Genomic DNA, 13848 nt, shown 5'->3' with positions numbered 1-13848 from the left:
GACACGGTTAGGCTTAACCTTGTTGAAGCAAAAAGCTTGGAGGGCTTAGGTGCATTGGGTAGATTAGGCTTGGAGAGTCTATTGCTATTTGTGTATCCCAACTTTATTCTTTAGTGGATCATTTTACCACTTGGAGGGCAGCGGAGAGGTTTTTCGCCAAGTTCTTCAATTTCCTCTTCGATAACACGTGCCAATGTTATCTTTGTGTTTGAATCTATCTAACCCTTACTCTTACTTTTTAATTGCTGCTATGTTGTGATTAATTATGGTTTAGAGTTGTTTATTTATTTAGGTATTGCTTGTACTTATCATTTTGCACATCTATTATTTGAGTATATGCTTGTGTTGGTATTTTTAAAATTGGGGGTCTAAACATTTACTAGTTTTTTGTACACCAAGTGAACTTTCAATTTCATAAACATGTTGCTTCTTAACAATCCAACATCTAGTGTCATTAAATAAAGCATGTCTTATAGATGTCTTATAAAATTTTCTCTTTAACTTAATATATATTTTAGAATCACACAATACTCTTAATGGACTTCTCCACTTCATCTACCTTACTTTTATCCTATGATTCATCATCTTCAATCTCTCAATCTTCATAAATTATTAATACAGTTATATTAAAAGTTTTCGCTCTTTAGTATGTTTTGATCATCAAGCCTTACAACTCTTTATCTTTGTATCTACTATTACTAAACCAATATTCCTACTATGTTTAGTCATACTTAGTCAAAAGCATTTTCATTCGCTTTGCCAAAGGGGTAAGGAGAGTAGACTAGATGGAAGAGGATGGAGGTGTTTTGTTAACTTTGTTTGATTTTAGGTTTCTTAAAAGAAATAAATAAATAAATAAATTTCTTGTTTGATTTTATTTTTTTTAATTTTTAAAGAGAGATAATGGATTTGAGGGGATTTGGAAGGGCAACATCCCCCGCCATATCCCTCACTTTTAAATTCCAAATTTGGGAAATTTAGATGAAAAGGGAAGGGTTCCACTTTTATTTTAAAAAATAAAGTATTAATATTTCTCTTATAATGTCAATTTATATTTTTTTTTCCTTTAAATTGAACAAAAGAGGGGTATAATTATCAATTTATATGATGTCTTACCATTCCCTCTCCTTCCTACTTGTATAAAACCCTATTTCAACCCTAATTTTGTGAGAAGGGAGATGACCACTAAAACACCAAGAAAAACCTTGAGAGAATGGATCCTAGTCTTCCAACACTCTCTAATTGAACATCCTTGAGAGGTTGAGTACTCCAAACACAAAGATCACCTTCATTGTGTTGAATGTTTAGCTAAAACTGTAGAGACGTTATCAAATCTTAAAAAATTAAAAATAAATAGTAAAAAAAGCAACCTAAATTAGAGTTATAAGAAAGAAAACAAAATCCACCAAATGAAGGTTAATAGAGAGAAAGAGAGAGAGAGAGAGTACTCACCTTTTTTGTACAAAAAATATGGAATAGATCGGGGGAAATGATACCAAATTTATTCAAAATAAGATGGGGATAAAGAAGAGTCAAAATATTAGATAAAGGAAATGATCAAATAAATGTAGTGGAGAAATAAAGAGGCAGAGAGAGAGAGAGAGGAGAAAAATTGGAGGAAGAGTAACTATAAATGTGTACTAATAGGAACAAGATGGAAATAAGAGGTTGAAAATAAGTGGATAATGTGACACTATTCTATTACATGTACATTCTATTATAATTTACATTTAGGCTACAAAATGTGTCAAGTCATGGTAGTAAAAAATAATGATCTTGTGATGATTAGTAAATTACAACTAGCATGTAACCCGGCCCGCACTATGCGCAACTACAATGCTACATATACTAAGATTTGTAGATCATATGTTTAGCTATTGTAATTTATTTAGGTTGTATTTTTTATTTTCTTTTTCTTTTACCTATTATTTAACTTAAACCATGATAATTTCATATAACTTTTTCGTTAACACTTATTTTTAATATTCTATAATATGGATCAAGGAGCTGTTTCAATCCTAATTAACTAGTACATACTTCCAATTTAGTCAATAAAAAATATTTATCATTTTTTTAGGTACTAAAACTAAACTTATAAGTTACTCACATAGTACTTCTAGCATGTTAAATGGTCCTTAAAATGCCCCCTATTATTCTAGGATCAACCTTAAGGCAGTTCAGATCAAAGATAATTATACAAAAATTGATTAGATTAATTAGTTGTATGATTGGTTTCTTTATATGGTTCATTTATATAAGACTCTTCATGTTTTTCAATAGATAATTAACTTGACACAAAAATTAAAAATTGGACACATGGCGCAAAATTGAATCTCAATTTAGAATTTAATTATATTTTCTCTCAGCTTTGGCTTTATATATACTAGTTTGCAACCTCATGTATATGCATAGATATATTTAAAAGATATACATTAAGATACATAGTATAATTCATATATATATATATATATATTTTATTATACTATTGATATATAGTCATTCTTAGATTTTGTTAACTATTTAAAAAATCTTGTAAAAATATTATTTGGTAGAAAATGTAAATTGTTCATATGTTTTTATAATTTTTTAATTAATTATTAATTTTGATATTGTGAAGCACCTTTTTTTCTTTTTTTCTTTTTATAGTTTATTAATTCTAAACTTTTTGATTTTTATATTCAATAACTCACTTAGATAAATATTTATGATGTGGTCCCACATTTGACTCCAAAACTGGACGTCAACTGTAGAATCTAATTTAATTTTCTTTAAGTTTTACCTATTAATGGAAAAAAAAAATGATAACATGACTACTTATGTGACTCAACTAATGCGTAATAATAATAAGTATTATGCTTTAACTTTAGATTTTTTGTTTTATTTTAGAAATGAAGGTATTCAAACCTTTTCAAATATCTCACTATTTCCTTAAATGTATCATTATTACAAAGAGAAACCCTTGGAGTGGCCAATAAAGATGCTAACAAAAGGTTTTAAATATTATACAAATATAGATATATATATATATATATAGAGAGAGAGAGAGAGAGAGAGAGAGAGAGAGAGAGACCTGCAAATTTGGTTTTAACCAACATTCAAGGCCTGCAGCAATTACTTGACTTGAAAATTTTTCCCGTGAAGTACACTCCTCTTGTATAGTTTCATTATTTGGTAGAACTATTGGCACGGAGTCAGGCCTCCTGCAAGTAACAAAAACCATATCTTTAGTTTGAAAAGCAAATTTTATATCTATTGCATTGAAGCGAGGTAACAAAATACTTGTCCAGTAAATTTTAACCTTTCTGGTAAGAAAGGGCAAAGATAATGTTTTTCATGAGTGCAGCCTAGCAATATTCTACGTTGATGTGAAACATGTTTGGAAAAAGAATGATGATTGGCATCCGGACTCCCTAACATGTACTCCACAAGTGTTTGCACAAACTCTTCAACATGTTGCTCATATACAAGACGGATTCCACACATTTCAACTTGCACACCTGGGTCACCGCTTTTAAATAAAGCCCCAATGTGATTACACCGATTCAACTGAAAAACACGGCGTGGTATATAAAATACAACAAGTCGTTGCGATGACTCATCAAAAAGGTCTCCAGAGAGTGAAAAGGCCGGGTATGGTGCAAAAGAAACTGAAACACCAGAATACTGAAGCAAAATTGTTGAATCCAGCTTGTAACTGAAACCAGCTTGTTGCATCTGAATACCATACAAAGCATATACAGTGAACCCCAACCATGTTGAATTGTAGTGCACATCTGGAGGCAACAGCATTTCTATGTAGGGCCCATGTTTTTGACAAGTGAACCAGTGTTGTGGACGGGCAATCTGATGAAAGATATAATCATACAAATGGTTTTGTGCCCAATCTACCTGTAAAATACATAAATGTATGGCAATCAAATGTTCAATAGAATGATGAGAGAGAAAAACATATACAAAAATAATAAGTTTAGAGACAAAAATTTTAACATCTTTTTTTTACAACCACTGAGTTGACATGTTGTTGGATAAATACGTGTGAATGGAAGTCTCAAGAAAGAGTAGATAAATTGAGGAATTAATATAACATATCTGGTCCTAAACCCATAAATTTTTAGCTAAAATGGAGTTTCCTGAGATATAAGAAGAGACCTGATACAATCTTGAAAGCAATGACTTGAGATTTCGTTTTAGCCTGGGGTCAGGGCCTTGTGAATTGCTCATATGATCTTCTATCAAACTTTCATGACCTCGACTGAGATCATTACAGCTCCTGAAATTTTCTTGCCTTGAGTTTTGTACAAATTCTACCATATCTTGCTCATATAGAACACGTGCACCACACATTTTAACCTGAATATCCAGCATTTTGGGTCTAATCAAAGAGCTAATGCAACTCCCTTCATTAAAATGTTCTGTAAACCTTGCATGTGATATGTATATCCAAAGTCCAAATGAACCAACAAATGTTTCCTTAGGAACCTTAAGGACTAGGGGACAATTTAAAAAACTGCCATCCATGTCTAATTGACAAATAAATTCATGAAAGTAATTTGAATCCAGACGAGGAGAACCATTTTTTGAATTTGGAGGGACTACAAAAATGACACAAAGAGCGATCCCTTTCCAACTTCTATTATTGAACAGATTAGGAGGTAATGGGATTCGCACAGATGGCCCGCACTCCTTATTCTTGAACCACTCTGAAATTTCAGTTTGAGGTACAACCAGGCAAAAGCCTTTAAGTTGATGAATTTGGTCCTGTATAATATTAAAAGACAAGTAAAAAAGATGTTCAATGCGTGCACACACATGAGAGAGAGAGAGAGAAACCTCCATGTATCTTTGCCACAATGATTGGAAATGTATATTTAGCAAAGGAACATCAGCAATTTTTCCTCCATCATCAGCCAAGCCATGGCAATTAATAAAAGTGAATCTTGCTGCATCCGAAGTCCAAACGACAACTTGATTTGAATAATTTTCAAGTGAAGTACACCCTTGTGCTGAAACAAATTGTGTACTTAATGGAAGATATGGCAATGATTGAAGCTTGCTACAATGATCCAAGAAAAGAAGTTTGAGATTTAAAAGCTGAGAAATGCTATTAGGTAAGCAGGTAAAATCATTTTTCCTCAAATTCAGAGATGTTAGTGAGGATAGGTAGCTAAGATCATCAGGAAGAACTCCGTCCAACAGATTACAATCACTGAGATCTAGAGATACTAAAGAGCTTAATCCTGAGAATGACTCAGGCAACAACAGGCTGATGGGCTCTGGTTGAGATTGTCGATCAATGAGATAGGTGTAGGGAAGAGTGAGGGTACTGATGGGCTCTGGTTGAGATTGTCGATCAATGAGATAGGTGTAGGGAAGAGTGAGGGTGGTACCGATTGAGGATAAAGTGGGAATGAGGCCAAGAAAATAATTTGCTTTTGGTGGTTGACCCTTACATCCTGATAGAATGAGAATTTCAAGAGATATCAAACTACAAATAACACTTGGGAAACTTGAAAGGTTTTTGCAGTCTTGAAGATTCAATAAAGTCAAGCCAGTTAGATGCTTGATTGATGATGGTAATTCTTCTACAACAGTCCTGTCCAAATAAAGCTCCAACATGCTTGTCATGTTTCTCCCAATCTTTGGAAACTTCTTGAGTTTTGAACAGCCAGATAGAATTAAAATTTTAAGAGATTTCAAGTTGATCTTGTGTGGAAGGTTCTCAAGACACTTACAGTCTTTTAGATTTAATAGAATAAGTCGTTTAAGACCTCCAACAGATGGGTGCAAAGCATGCAATCCTGTACAACCTTGAAAAATCAACCTTTCAATATTTGGCAATCCACTGAAATTTGGAGTCTGACATAACTTTTGGGAGTCACTAAGGTCGATGAGCTTTAGCTTGTATAAGTGCTGAGATAAAACGATTAATATAGAAAATTAAGCAATCAGAACATAATATTAAGCAATCAGAACATAATAATAATAATAATAACTGCATAAGTGAAAATCATACACCAAATCCCCCTGGAAGTTGCTTAATACTGCTGCGATGCATAATGAGCTCAACAAGTTCAGGAGGCTGGAAACCCTTTGGCAATGATTTCAAAGGATATTCCTGCCATTCCAACAAACGTAACTCATTTGAAAGATTACTGAGACATGGAAGGTGCAGCTTACAAATTTTGAGCAATCTTAGTTTAGTCATCTTTGAGAATGGTTCAACATTCAATTCTTCATGTTCTTCATTTAGAGGCAAATTTAGCACTATGCCTTCAATTCGTTCTGTTCCCTAGTAACCAAGAACAATAAAATTAGTGTAGGGCAAGATATAGCAAAAATTTGCATGAATGGTAGAATTATATACTTCTCTAAATTTATGTCAATATAATAATACACTTACAATATTGTTCTTTAATATATCAAGGACATCATCACAATGCCATAGCCTACTTCGTCTTCCAAGCTCTGTTGATTCCCCATAAACAATTTTCCAACCCATTTGTTGTATTAAATGATGCATGCACAATTTCCCCCCTCTAATAGTAATTAGTGATTTGTCAACGAGCTTTCTTAAATTATCATCCGAGTAGCAAACTGATTCTAGTATATCAGCTACTCGATTTTGGTCCTCCCCTTTGAAGAAACATGCAATATCCAAAAATAATTTTTTCTCCAAATCATTTAATCCATTATACGCTATTTGAAGTTTTTCAGGAATATTTTCACTCGGAATTGCTTTTAGTTGATTCCGAGCACTTTCCCATTCCTATTTTGCTCCTTTACACAAATGAGAACCCAAAACTTTAAGAACCAAAGGAATGCCCTGAGCATAAGTGACCAAATCTTTACCCAAATCCAATAAATCATTTTCACATTGAGCTTTTTGACTAAAAATTTGTAGAGCTTCATCATTATTTAGTCCGTTAGCCTTACATACAATCTGAATTTCATTACTTTTCAACAAACATTCATCTTCAGTTGTTACTATGATTCTACTTCTTGGACCAAACCAACTCTTCCCTGCTAATGCTTCTAAATGTCTTTTTTCACTTGCATCATCAACAACAATAAGTACCCTTTTATCACGTAGTATATTCCTGATCACTTGGATTCCCTTATTCACATCCCTTACCCTTAATGCTTCTTTACTTATATCGCAAAGGAGTTGTTCTTGTAACCTCTCTAAGCCGTGTGCTTTGGAAACCTCTCTGACATTTTCAAGAAAGCTACAAGCTTCAAATTGATTATGAATCTTGTCAAAAACTATACGTGCAAGAGTTGTCTTGCCCATTCCACTCTTCCCACATATCCCAATAAAGCGGACTTCATTCAAATTCATATCTAGACATGAATTCATTTCCTCAACACGAGAGGCTAGTCCAACAAAACCGTCTTCATAAACAAATGAACATTTATCTTTCAGTTCACTAAATATCCAGTCAACAATTGTTCGGATAAACTCTGCCTCAGGCCTATTATAAAGACATAACAAAAAACTGTGTCAACACAAACCAATTGGGAATGTAAGCGTTGATTTTCTGCTTGTTCATCTCAGAAAAAGAGCTCTAATAGTGAATTATTAGTCTCAAAAGTTGAAAACATGGCTTTTGATGTAAACTTGAAGCGGTAGGGATTATACTAACTACTGGATATGGATTTCCATTTATTATATTTTAGAAAACTACTTAAATTAATTGAATCTGATTTGGCTATTTGGGACATTAGTTACTTTATGGGGTTGGGCCATTTGGGTTTGTAGGACCTGGGGACGTTAGAACTGGATTTTGCTACTAATGTTACAAATCTCTCTAGGATCTTGACTTTACATTGGTAACTTACGGAGCATTTAACGTGTAGAAATATTTATAACCAACATTTCCTGGCCAAAAAGATATTGCCAATATTACCAAGTCAAAATAAGAAAATAGATCAATCATACACTATAACACAAACATTTACCTAAAATTCTATTCTCTTTGATGGGAAAAAACAGGAATGCAAGTCCAAATAAATTCAAAGTTTGCTCACCTGAGATAAGGAGTTACTCAGGATACAATTTTTTGAGGGGAGATACAATTCTTCAATGTGCCACCCAAAACCGTTTTTCCTAGAAAAACTCTTAATACAAACCAAAACACCCCCCCCCCCCAAGAAAAAAAGAAAAACACCAACAACAACAACCTTGTGTGCTGTGCTGCACATATATATTTAGTGACAACCTTGAAATTTGAATTAGTGACAACCTTTATCTTTTCTTTTTTTGATACGGACAACCTTTATCTTAATCTTGTATGATATACAACTAGCTCTGTTTGTCCAACAACATAAGTCATGCTTTTGTTTAGGAAAAAAAAAAACGTAAGTCATGCTTTTATGGTTAGGAAAACGTCAACCGTTGTTTAAAAAAAAAAAAAAAAAAAAAAAAAAAAACGTCAACCGTACACCCCAACCTTTATCCCCAATTCTCCATTAAAAAAAAAAAAAAATGAGGTCAGATTTTTTTAAACCCACACGTGACCCCCCACCGACCCACTCATTCTCAACCACACAACCTCACAAATATCTCTCTCGATCTTGACCGGCTGCCCTTCTTCTTTCACACCCAAACACAGACACAAACACACGTCCGTCTAACTCTCTCTCCCTCTCTTGAATCTCTCCTCGCTCTTGGTCTCTCGGTCAGCTTCTAAATTTTTGGTGATCAAACTCTTCTCCATGGTTTGACTTCTCCCCACATGAATGTAAGGTAAAATCTCCATGACCTACCTTCTAATATCTTTGGGTTTTTATCCCATGTTGTTAAGATGTTGCTCTTTGTTGTGTGGGTTTTGTTTTAGGGGTTGTTTTGCTGTGGTTGGGACCTGATTGGAGGTTTTTAATTTAATGAGGTGATATGGATTTATTGTTTGACAACCATGTGAGTTGGGTTTCTTGAAAAATCACTTAGGTTTTTGATTTACATGAGAGATTAGGGTTAATTTTTGAAACAGGGTTTCCATGAATTTTGAAATGTCTTTGGCATATGTGGCTTTGATTGTGGTGTTAATTATAAATTTGTGCAAGTAATGTGAGCATGTGTCTTCTGCTTACCAAGTGTTTGATAAATTGTCTATATGAGTTAAGGAATTGAATTTCTTAACTTGTGTTGTGACTATTGTTATATTAGGTTATAGGTTGTAATCCTAGTTGTTTATATGTGCTAACACATGTAGCTTTAAGGTTAATCAAGTTTCAAAGCTTTTGGAATAGTTTTAAAATTATAGTAATTTTTTTGGGGGATTGTAAATCTGTCCCTGACTGACAGATTTGAGTAAGCTGCACTACTTGATTTTTAATAAATTATTGAAAAATTATTTTGAGCCGAAGTTTTGGTGATACATACTAGACATATAAAGGCTTTTACCTATTTAATTTCAAGCTTTTTGGATAACACTAAGTGGACCAAACGAATATTTAAAAAGAGCTAATCTGTGCAAATTTAATCGAAAAGTATGATTAGAATGTTAAGACTCTAAGGAATTTACTCCAAGTTTTTGTTGTGTGGTTTAGCTTGTAAGTTCATATGTGCTTTCTTTGACAAGTTTTTTACTTTGGCTAATTTTATCTTGGTTTGGTAATGGCATGTTTTGTATCAAGTTGGTAAATGCACATTGTTTGTGGTAGGGAAATTAAAGGCTTTGGTTGTGTTATAGTCCTATGAGTTTCTTGTATGCTTGATTGGTTCCCATTTGGGTAGGGGTACTTGTCTTGGGATGGTCAAGGTAGGCTTTAGGGCCTTAGGTTTTATTTTTGAAGGAATCTTTTTCGATTTATGGAGACAAATTTGATAGTGTAATTTGTAGTAGACGTTGTTATTAATAGGCTTGATACTTGTGTTTTTAGGTTCCAAAGTACTTGGTGATGGACCTAGTAACTTGATTGGTCAAATGCAATGCCCGATTGAGGTAAATTTGGATTGGACTTTTGAGGTAAGTGGCTTATTAATGGGATTTTAAAAAAATGAATCATTATTGCACTAAAGTATTTTATGGTTAAACCTATTTTGGAACATTATTCATGGTTTTCTTAAAATGTACTATGTGTACCATTATTGTTAATCATTTATGGAAAACGCATGAAGCGTTGAAAGTGCATCATATTTCTTATTACATATGGGGAAATGCATGATTTGTTAGCATGAAAAAGACTAGCATCTTTGATTAAATTCTTGAGAATGAATTTTATAGATTTATTACATTATTTGCAAAGTTTAAAGGTGCTTTGATAATTGGGAAAGTTGTACAAAATCTTCTTGACAAGAAATGAGTTTGAAGGCTTTGAGAAGCTTGTGAATATCTTTGAATATTAAAAGGTTTTGTGAAACTACTTGGAAATGAATTGTGTTTTGAATTCATGTAATCTGTGAGCTCTTTATGTTTTACCCTTGTAACATGACGTGTGATTACCTAGCTAGATCCTATAGTCTGTGTGACATTAGTATCTTAGCACCGGTCTTTGTGATGGTTATTGAGTTTCGTCTTTGTGACAGCGATGAGTTCTGTCTTTGTAACGATATTGTCATGTGGCCCTAGGTTGGATTTTCAAGTTTTGAAACAGTGTTTTATTATTACTAATAGTATATACGTTATGTAGTTTCATGTTGAGATATTTTAAGAAATATAATTATGTAGTTTCACATTGAGATATTTCAAAAAAGCTTTGTGCTATGTTGTTTCAAGCATTCTTGTCATGTCATTACTAATATTGAATTTTTAGAAATCAAATGGCAATTCCAAAAGTATAACATGTTTTGTAAAAGGCTCATTATCATAAGACTTGCATTTCCTCCACCCTCATTAATTATGCTACTTACTGGGCTTTAGCTCGTTCAACTCTCCAACGGTCTTATAGATAAATTAGCTACACCTCAGGAATGGAGCTTGTCTTGTTGGTGGTGGTGGTTTGGAGTTTTACGCTGAATTGGAAGACTGACATTATTATTTGTTGGTGTGTCGATCTAGTTGTTTTTAAGGAAGTAGTAGTTAATTCTATTAGTGGTTGGACTCTCTTGAGGTTTGTTAGCCCAAGAATTTTGTTGGAGTTGTATATTTTTGAGAACATTGGTGTTTTATGTTAAATTGTTTGGTGTTTGGAATATTTATGTAAATTTTGGAGGCACGTGATTTATAGTTTGTATTGTTTGTATATGTGTTATAGAGCTCTAACTTATATTGTAGAGAGATTAATATGTTTATTTATTTTATCATATGAAAAAAAAATAATAAAAAAAAAAATCCCCTACAATTTCTCTTGAAGGTTTGGTTTCGCATGCGTTGAACCCTTTTGGGTTTGGGGCGTGACATCAACATTTCAACATCTACATTTAAAGTAATTAAGTAATATTGCAATTAGAACAATCAGAAAAAATGCGCAATAGAAGAACATCAAGAAGTGTTACCCTTTCATTAATGTCTTTCCAGAAAGATTGGCCACTTCTCTTAAAGCAGCCCTCCATATCTGCACCTTCTCTGGGTTTTCTTGGAGACGTTTTTCATGTTCATCAAAGGCCATAGCAAAAGTCTCCTTTTGATGCCGCACGTGACTAGGATCCACGTGGTAGAAAATGGGCAACACTTTCAACCCTCCCTTAATGCATTCAACAATCTTTACTAGTTCTTCTAGGCACCAAGTTGAATATGCATAATTTTCAGACAAAATGACGACTGCCATTCTTGATTTCTCGATCGCATCCAAGAGTTTCGTAGAAATGGGATTTCCGGGCACAAGTTCTTTATCATCCTTAAAGATGATAAACCCTTTCTCTTTTAAAGCATAATATAGATGGTCTGTAAAATTATCACGGGTGTCTTCGCCTCTAAAATTGAGGAAAATGTCATTTTTTGGTTGGGGTTTAGAACAAGGAGAGCAAAAAGACGGTGGGACAACTTGAGTTCTGGTGGAAGCCATTGGTACTGGTACCGGTACACTTATTACTAAGCAAGTTAGAGTTGAGATTCTAAGACAGACAATATTCTGTATTCAAACGGAGTTGGCAAGAAGCAAGCAAACTATATCAACGACAGAAATCAAACACTATGGGATGCTAGTAGAAGGCATTGGACACCCACCACTAGCCAAACTTCCTATAGATAAGATTATATTAAGACAAAAAATCATGCCCTGCGTAATTAGTGGAAAGAAAGGAAACTTTTTATAAAAGAACATAAAAGCAAGTACAAGAAAAAACCGATACACACGCGCGCTGTAACCTGTAAAGCGGTAGACCTTAGGAAGCGCGCCCAACTTTGTTTAACTGTTTCAGGTCTTTAGCTTCAGCCTCCGCCACCCCGCACCAACCAATTTTGTTGTGGTGTATGGGTATTTGTGATATAAAAGGAAATGTTAAGTGAAAATTTGTAATATTAAAACCGTGTAAAAATATTGTAAAAGTGTTTGTAGTATTGCTCCTTTATTGCACAAATTATTTTACACAATTCTACACATACCAAAAAAAAAAAAAAAACTAAAATTGCAACTTCCAATCGCAATATGATTGAAATCGTGATTTTATTTATTTTTTGATTGTGCAAAATTGTATAAAATAATTTGTATGTATAACACTATCTTTAAAATAAACAAACCTTGTAAGAGGACTATACTATAGTGTTCATTTAGCAAATTCTTTTTTTTGCTTCTTGGACCCTTAAGAATAGAAATGTAAACTAGTCAAGTTTTGTCAAGCAATGAATGTTCTAATTTCACTCGACAATGAACGTAAAATCTATCAAGTAATGAGTGTTCTAATTTGGCTCAACAACAAATGTAAAATCTAAAATGTTCAAACTTGGCTTAAGCTAGAACCGAGGCCATAAATGATGTTCGAGCTCGAGCTTGTCAAAAAGTCTAAAAGTTTGAGCTTGACTTGACATATACACCCAAATTTATTTAAATTAAAAGTGATAATACAAGACATATGAGCTAAAATAATAATGTTTTACTTATATTCATCATATTGCCTAATAAACTCAATCCAAATCAATATTATCATGTTCATCTTGTGAGATTATTTCTTCATTGATATTGTAAGGACACAATTCTCTGGCGGCCCAATAAGGATGTTGGGCTCGCGCATGAAAGATCCCTCACAATATGATTTGTAGAGAGTGGGCTTGAAAAGCTAGCCGTTGGTCACGGGGCGGTGCCCGGTCCTGGTTTTAGAGGAATTGGTGTAAAAAAAGGATTTGGGCTTGAATGTTTAAGCCCTACGGCATCGCATCCTATGGGATGGGCCTCCTCGGACTTGATCCGAGGACCATTAGGGTCTTACCCCGGTTACCCGACGATGGATTTTTTCTGTAATCTCAGGTGTTGTTGAGATGTTCTCACCCAGATCGTCTCCCTTTTTTGGAGGTGGAATGGGAGTCCCCCCTTTTAGATTTACTTACTTTCTTCTTTTATACTCGTCTGCGTTAACTGTCCTTCGTCCACGTATAGGGTCAATCTTTACAAGACTGATATTTGTCCCATCAGTCTAATCCCAGAATTGTTGGGGATGGTTGATAAGGCTGCAGAGTACGGCTCTGTCAGGTGCAGAGTCTTATCTGGAAGGGTAGTAAGGATAACTTCTCCCAAGATATTTTGGATCTCCTTACAAATTCGTCCCTATACCAGTTGTACCCCTTTATTCCGGTGGGATTCTGGATCTGCCGAGGACTGAACTGTCCTCGGCTGCCTCCCAAAACTGTTTTGTGCTCTGTATTGTAGAGCTTGGGCCACAGCTCTCCTCGGCTTGGGCCTTCGGATTTTCCAGGAGCAACTGGGCCTGGCCCTTAAGTTATTGGGCCCCACAATAGCCCCTCAAAACCCTGC

General features: G+C 34.2%; 3 protein-coding genes and 1 long non-coding RNA gene across 4 annotated transcripts; 1 reads left to right on the top strand and 3 right to left on the bottom strand.

Annotated features, from left to right (window-relative positions):
* Positions 1–3191: 3191 nt before the first annotated feature.
* LOC115984973 lies at positions 3192–5625 on the bottom strand. The gene is made up of 4 exons (XM_031107953.1): positions 4831–5625; positions 4150–4758; positions 3280–3888; positions 3192–3200 (listed from the first exon to the last, which is right to left on the bottom strand). The coding sequence occupies exons 1-4, from the start codon at positions 5623–5625 to the stop codon at positions 3192–3194; spliced, it is 2022 nt and encodes a 673-aa protein (XP_030963813.1).
* A 1141-nt stretch (positions 5626–6766) lies between these two features.
* LOC115984972 (TMV resistance protein N-like) lies at positions 6767–7937 on the bottom strand. The gene is made up of 2 exons (XM_031107951.1): positions 7840–7937; positions 6767–7472 (listed from the first exon to the last, which is right to left on the bottom strand). Exons 1-2 carry the CDS (start codon positions 7935–7937, stop codon positions 6767–6769), a joined length of 804 nt encoding a protein of 267 aa, XP_030963811.1.
* Positions 7938–8552: 615 nt separating this feature from the next.
* Positions 8553–11171, top strand: LOC115986282. The gene is made up of 2 exons (XR_004090617.1): positions 8553–8746; positions 9883–11171. It is a non-coding gene; the product is annotated as an uncharacterized LOC115986282 (long non-coding RNA).
* Positions 11172–11433: 262 nt separating this feature from the next.
* On the bottom strand, positions 11434–11946 carry LOC115984971 (TMV resistance protein N-like). Its single transcript, XM_031107950.1, has one exon. It carries the CDS (start codon positions 11944–11946, stop codon positions 11434–11436), a length of 513 nt encoding a protein of 170 aa, XP_030963810.1.
* Positions 11947–13848: the final 1902 nt, after the last annotated feature.

Source organism: Quercus lobata, chromosome 4 (assembly GCF_001633185.2).
Source record: "Quercus lobata isolate SW786 chromosome 4, ValleyOak3.0 Primary Assembly, whole genome shotgun sequence".
Taxonomy (NCBI): domain Eukaryota; kingdom Viridiplantae; phylum Streptophyta; class Magnoliopsida; order Fagales; family Fagaceae; genus Quercus; species Quercus lobata.
The sequence above is the reverse complement of the archived record's forward strand: the minus strand, read 5'-3'. Positions and strand labels throughout refer to the sequence as shown.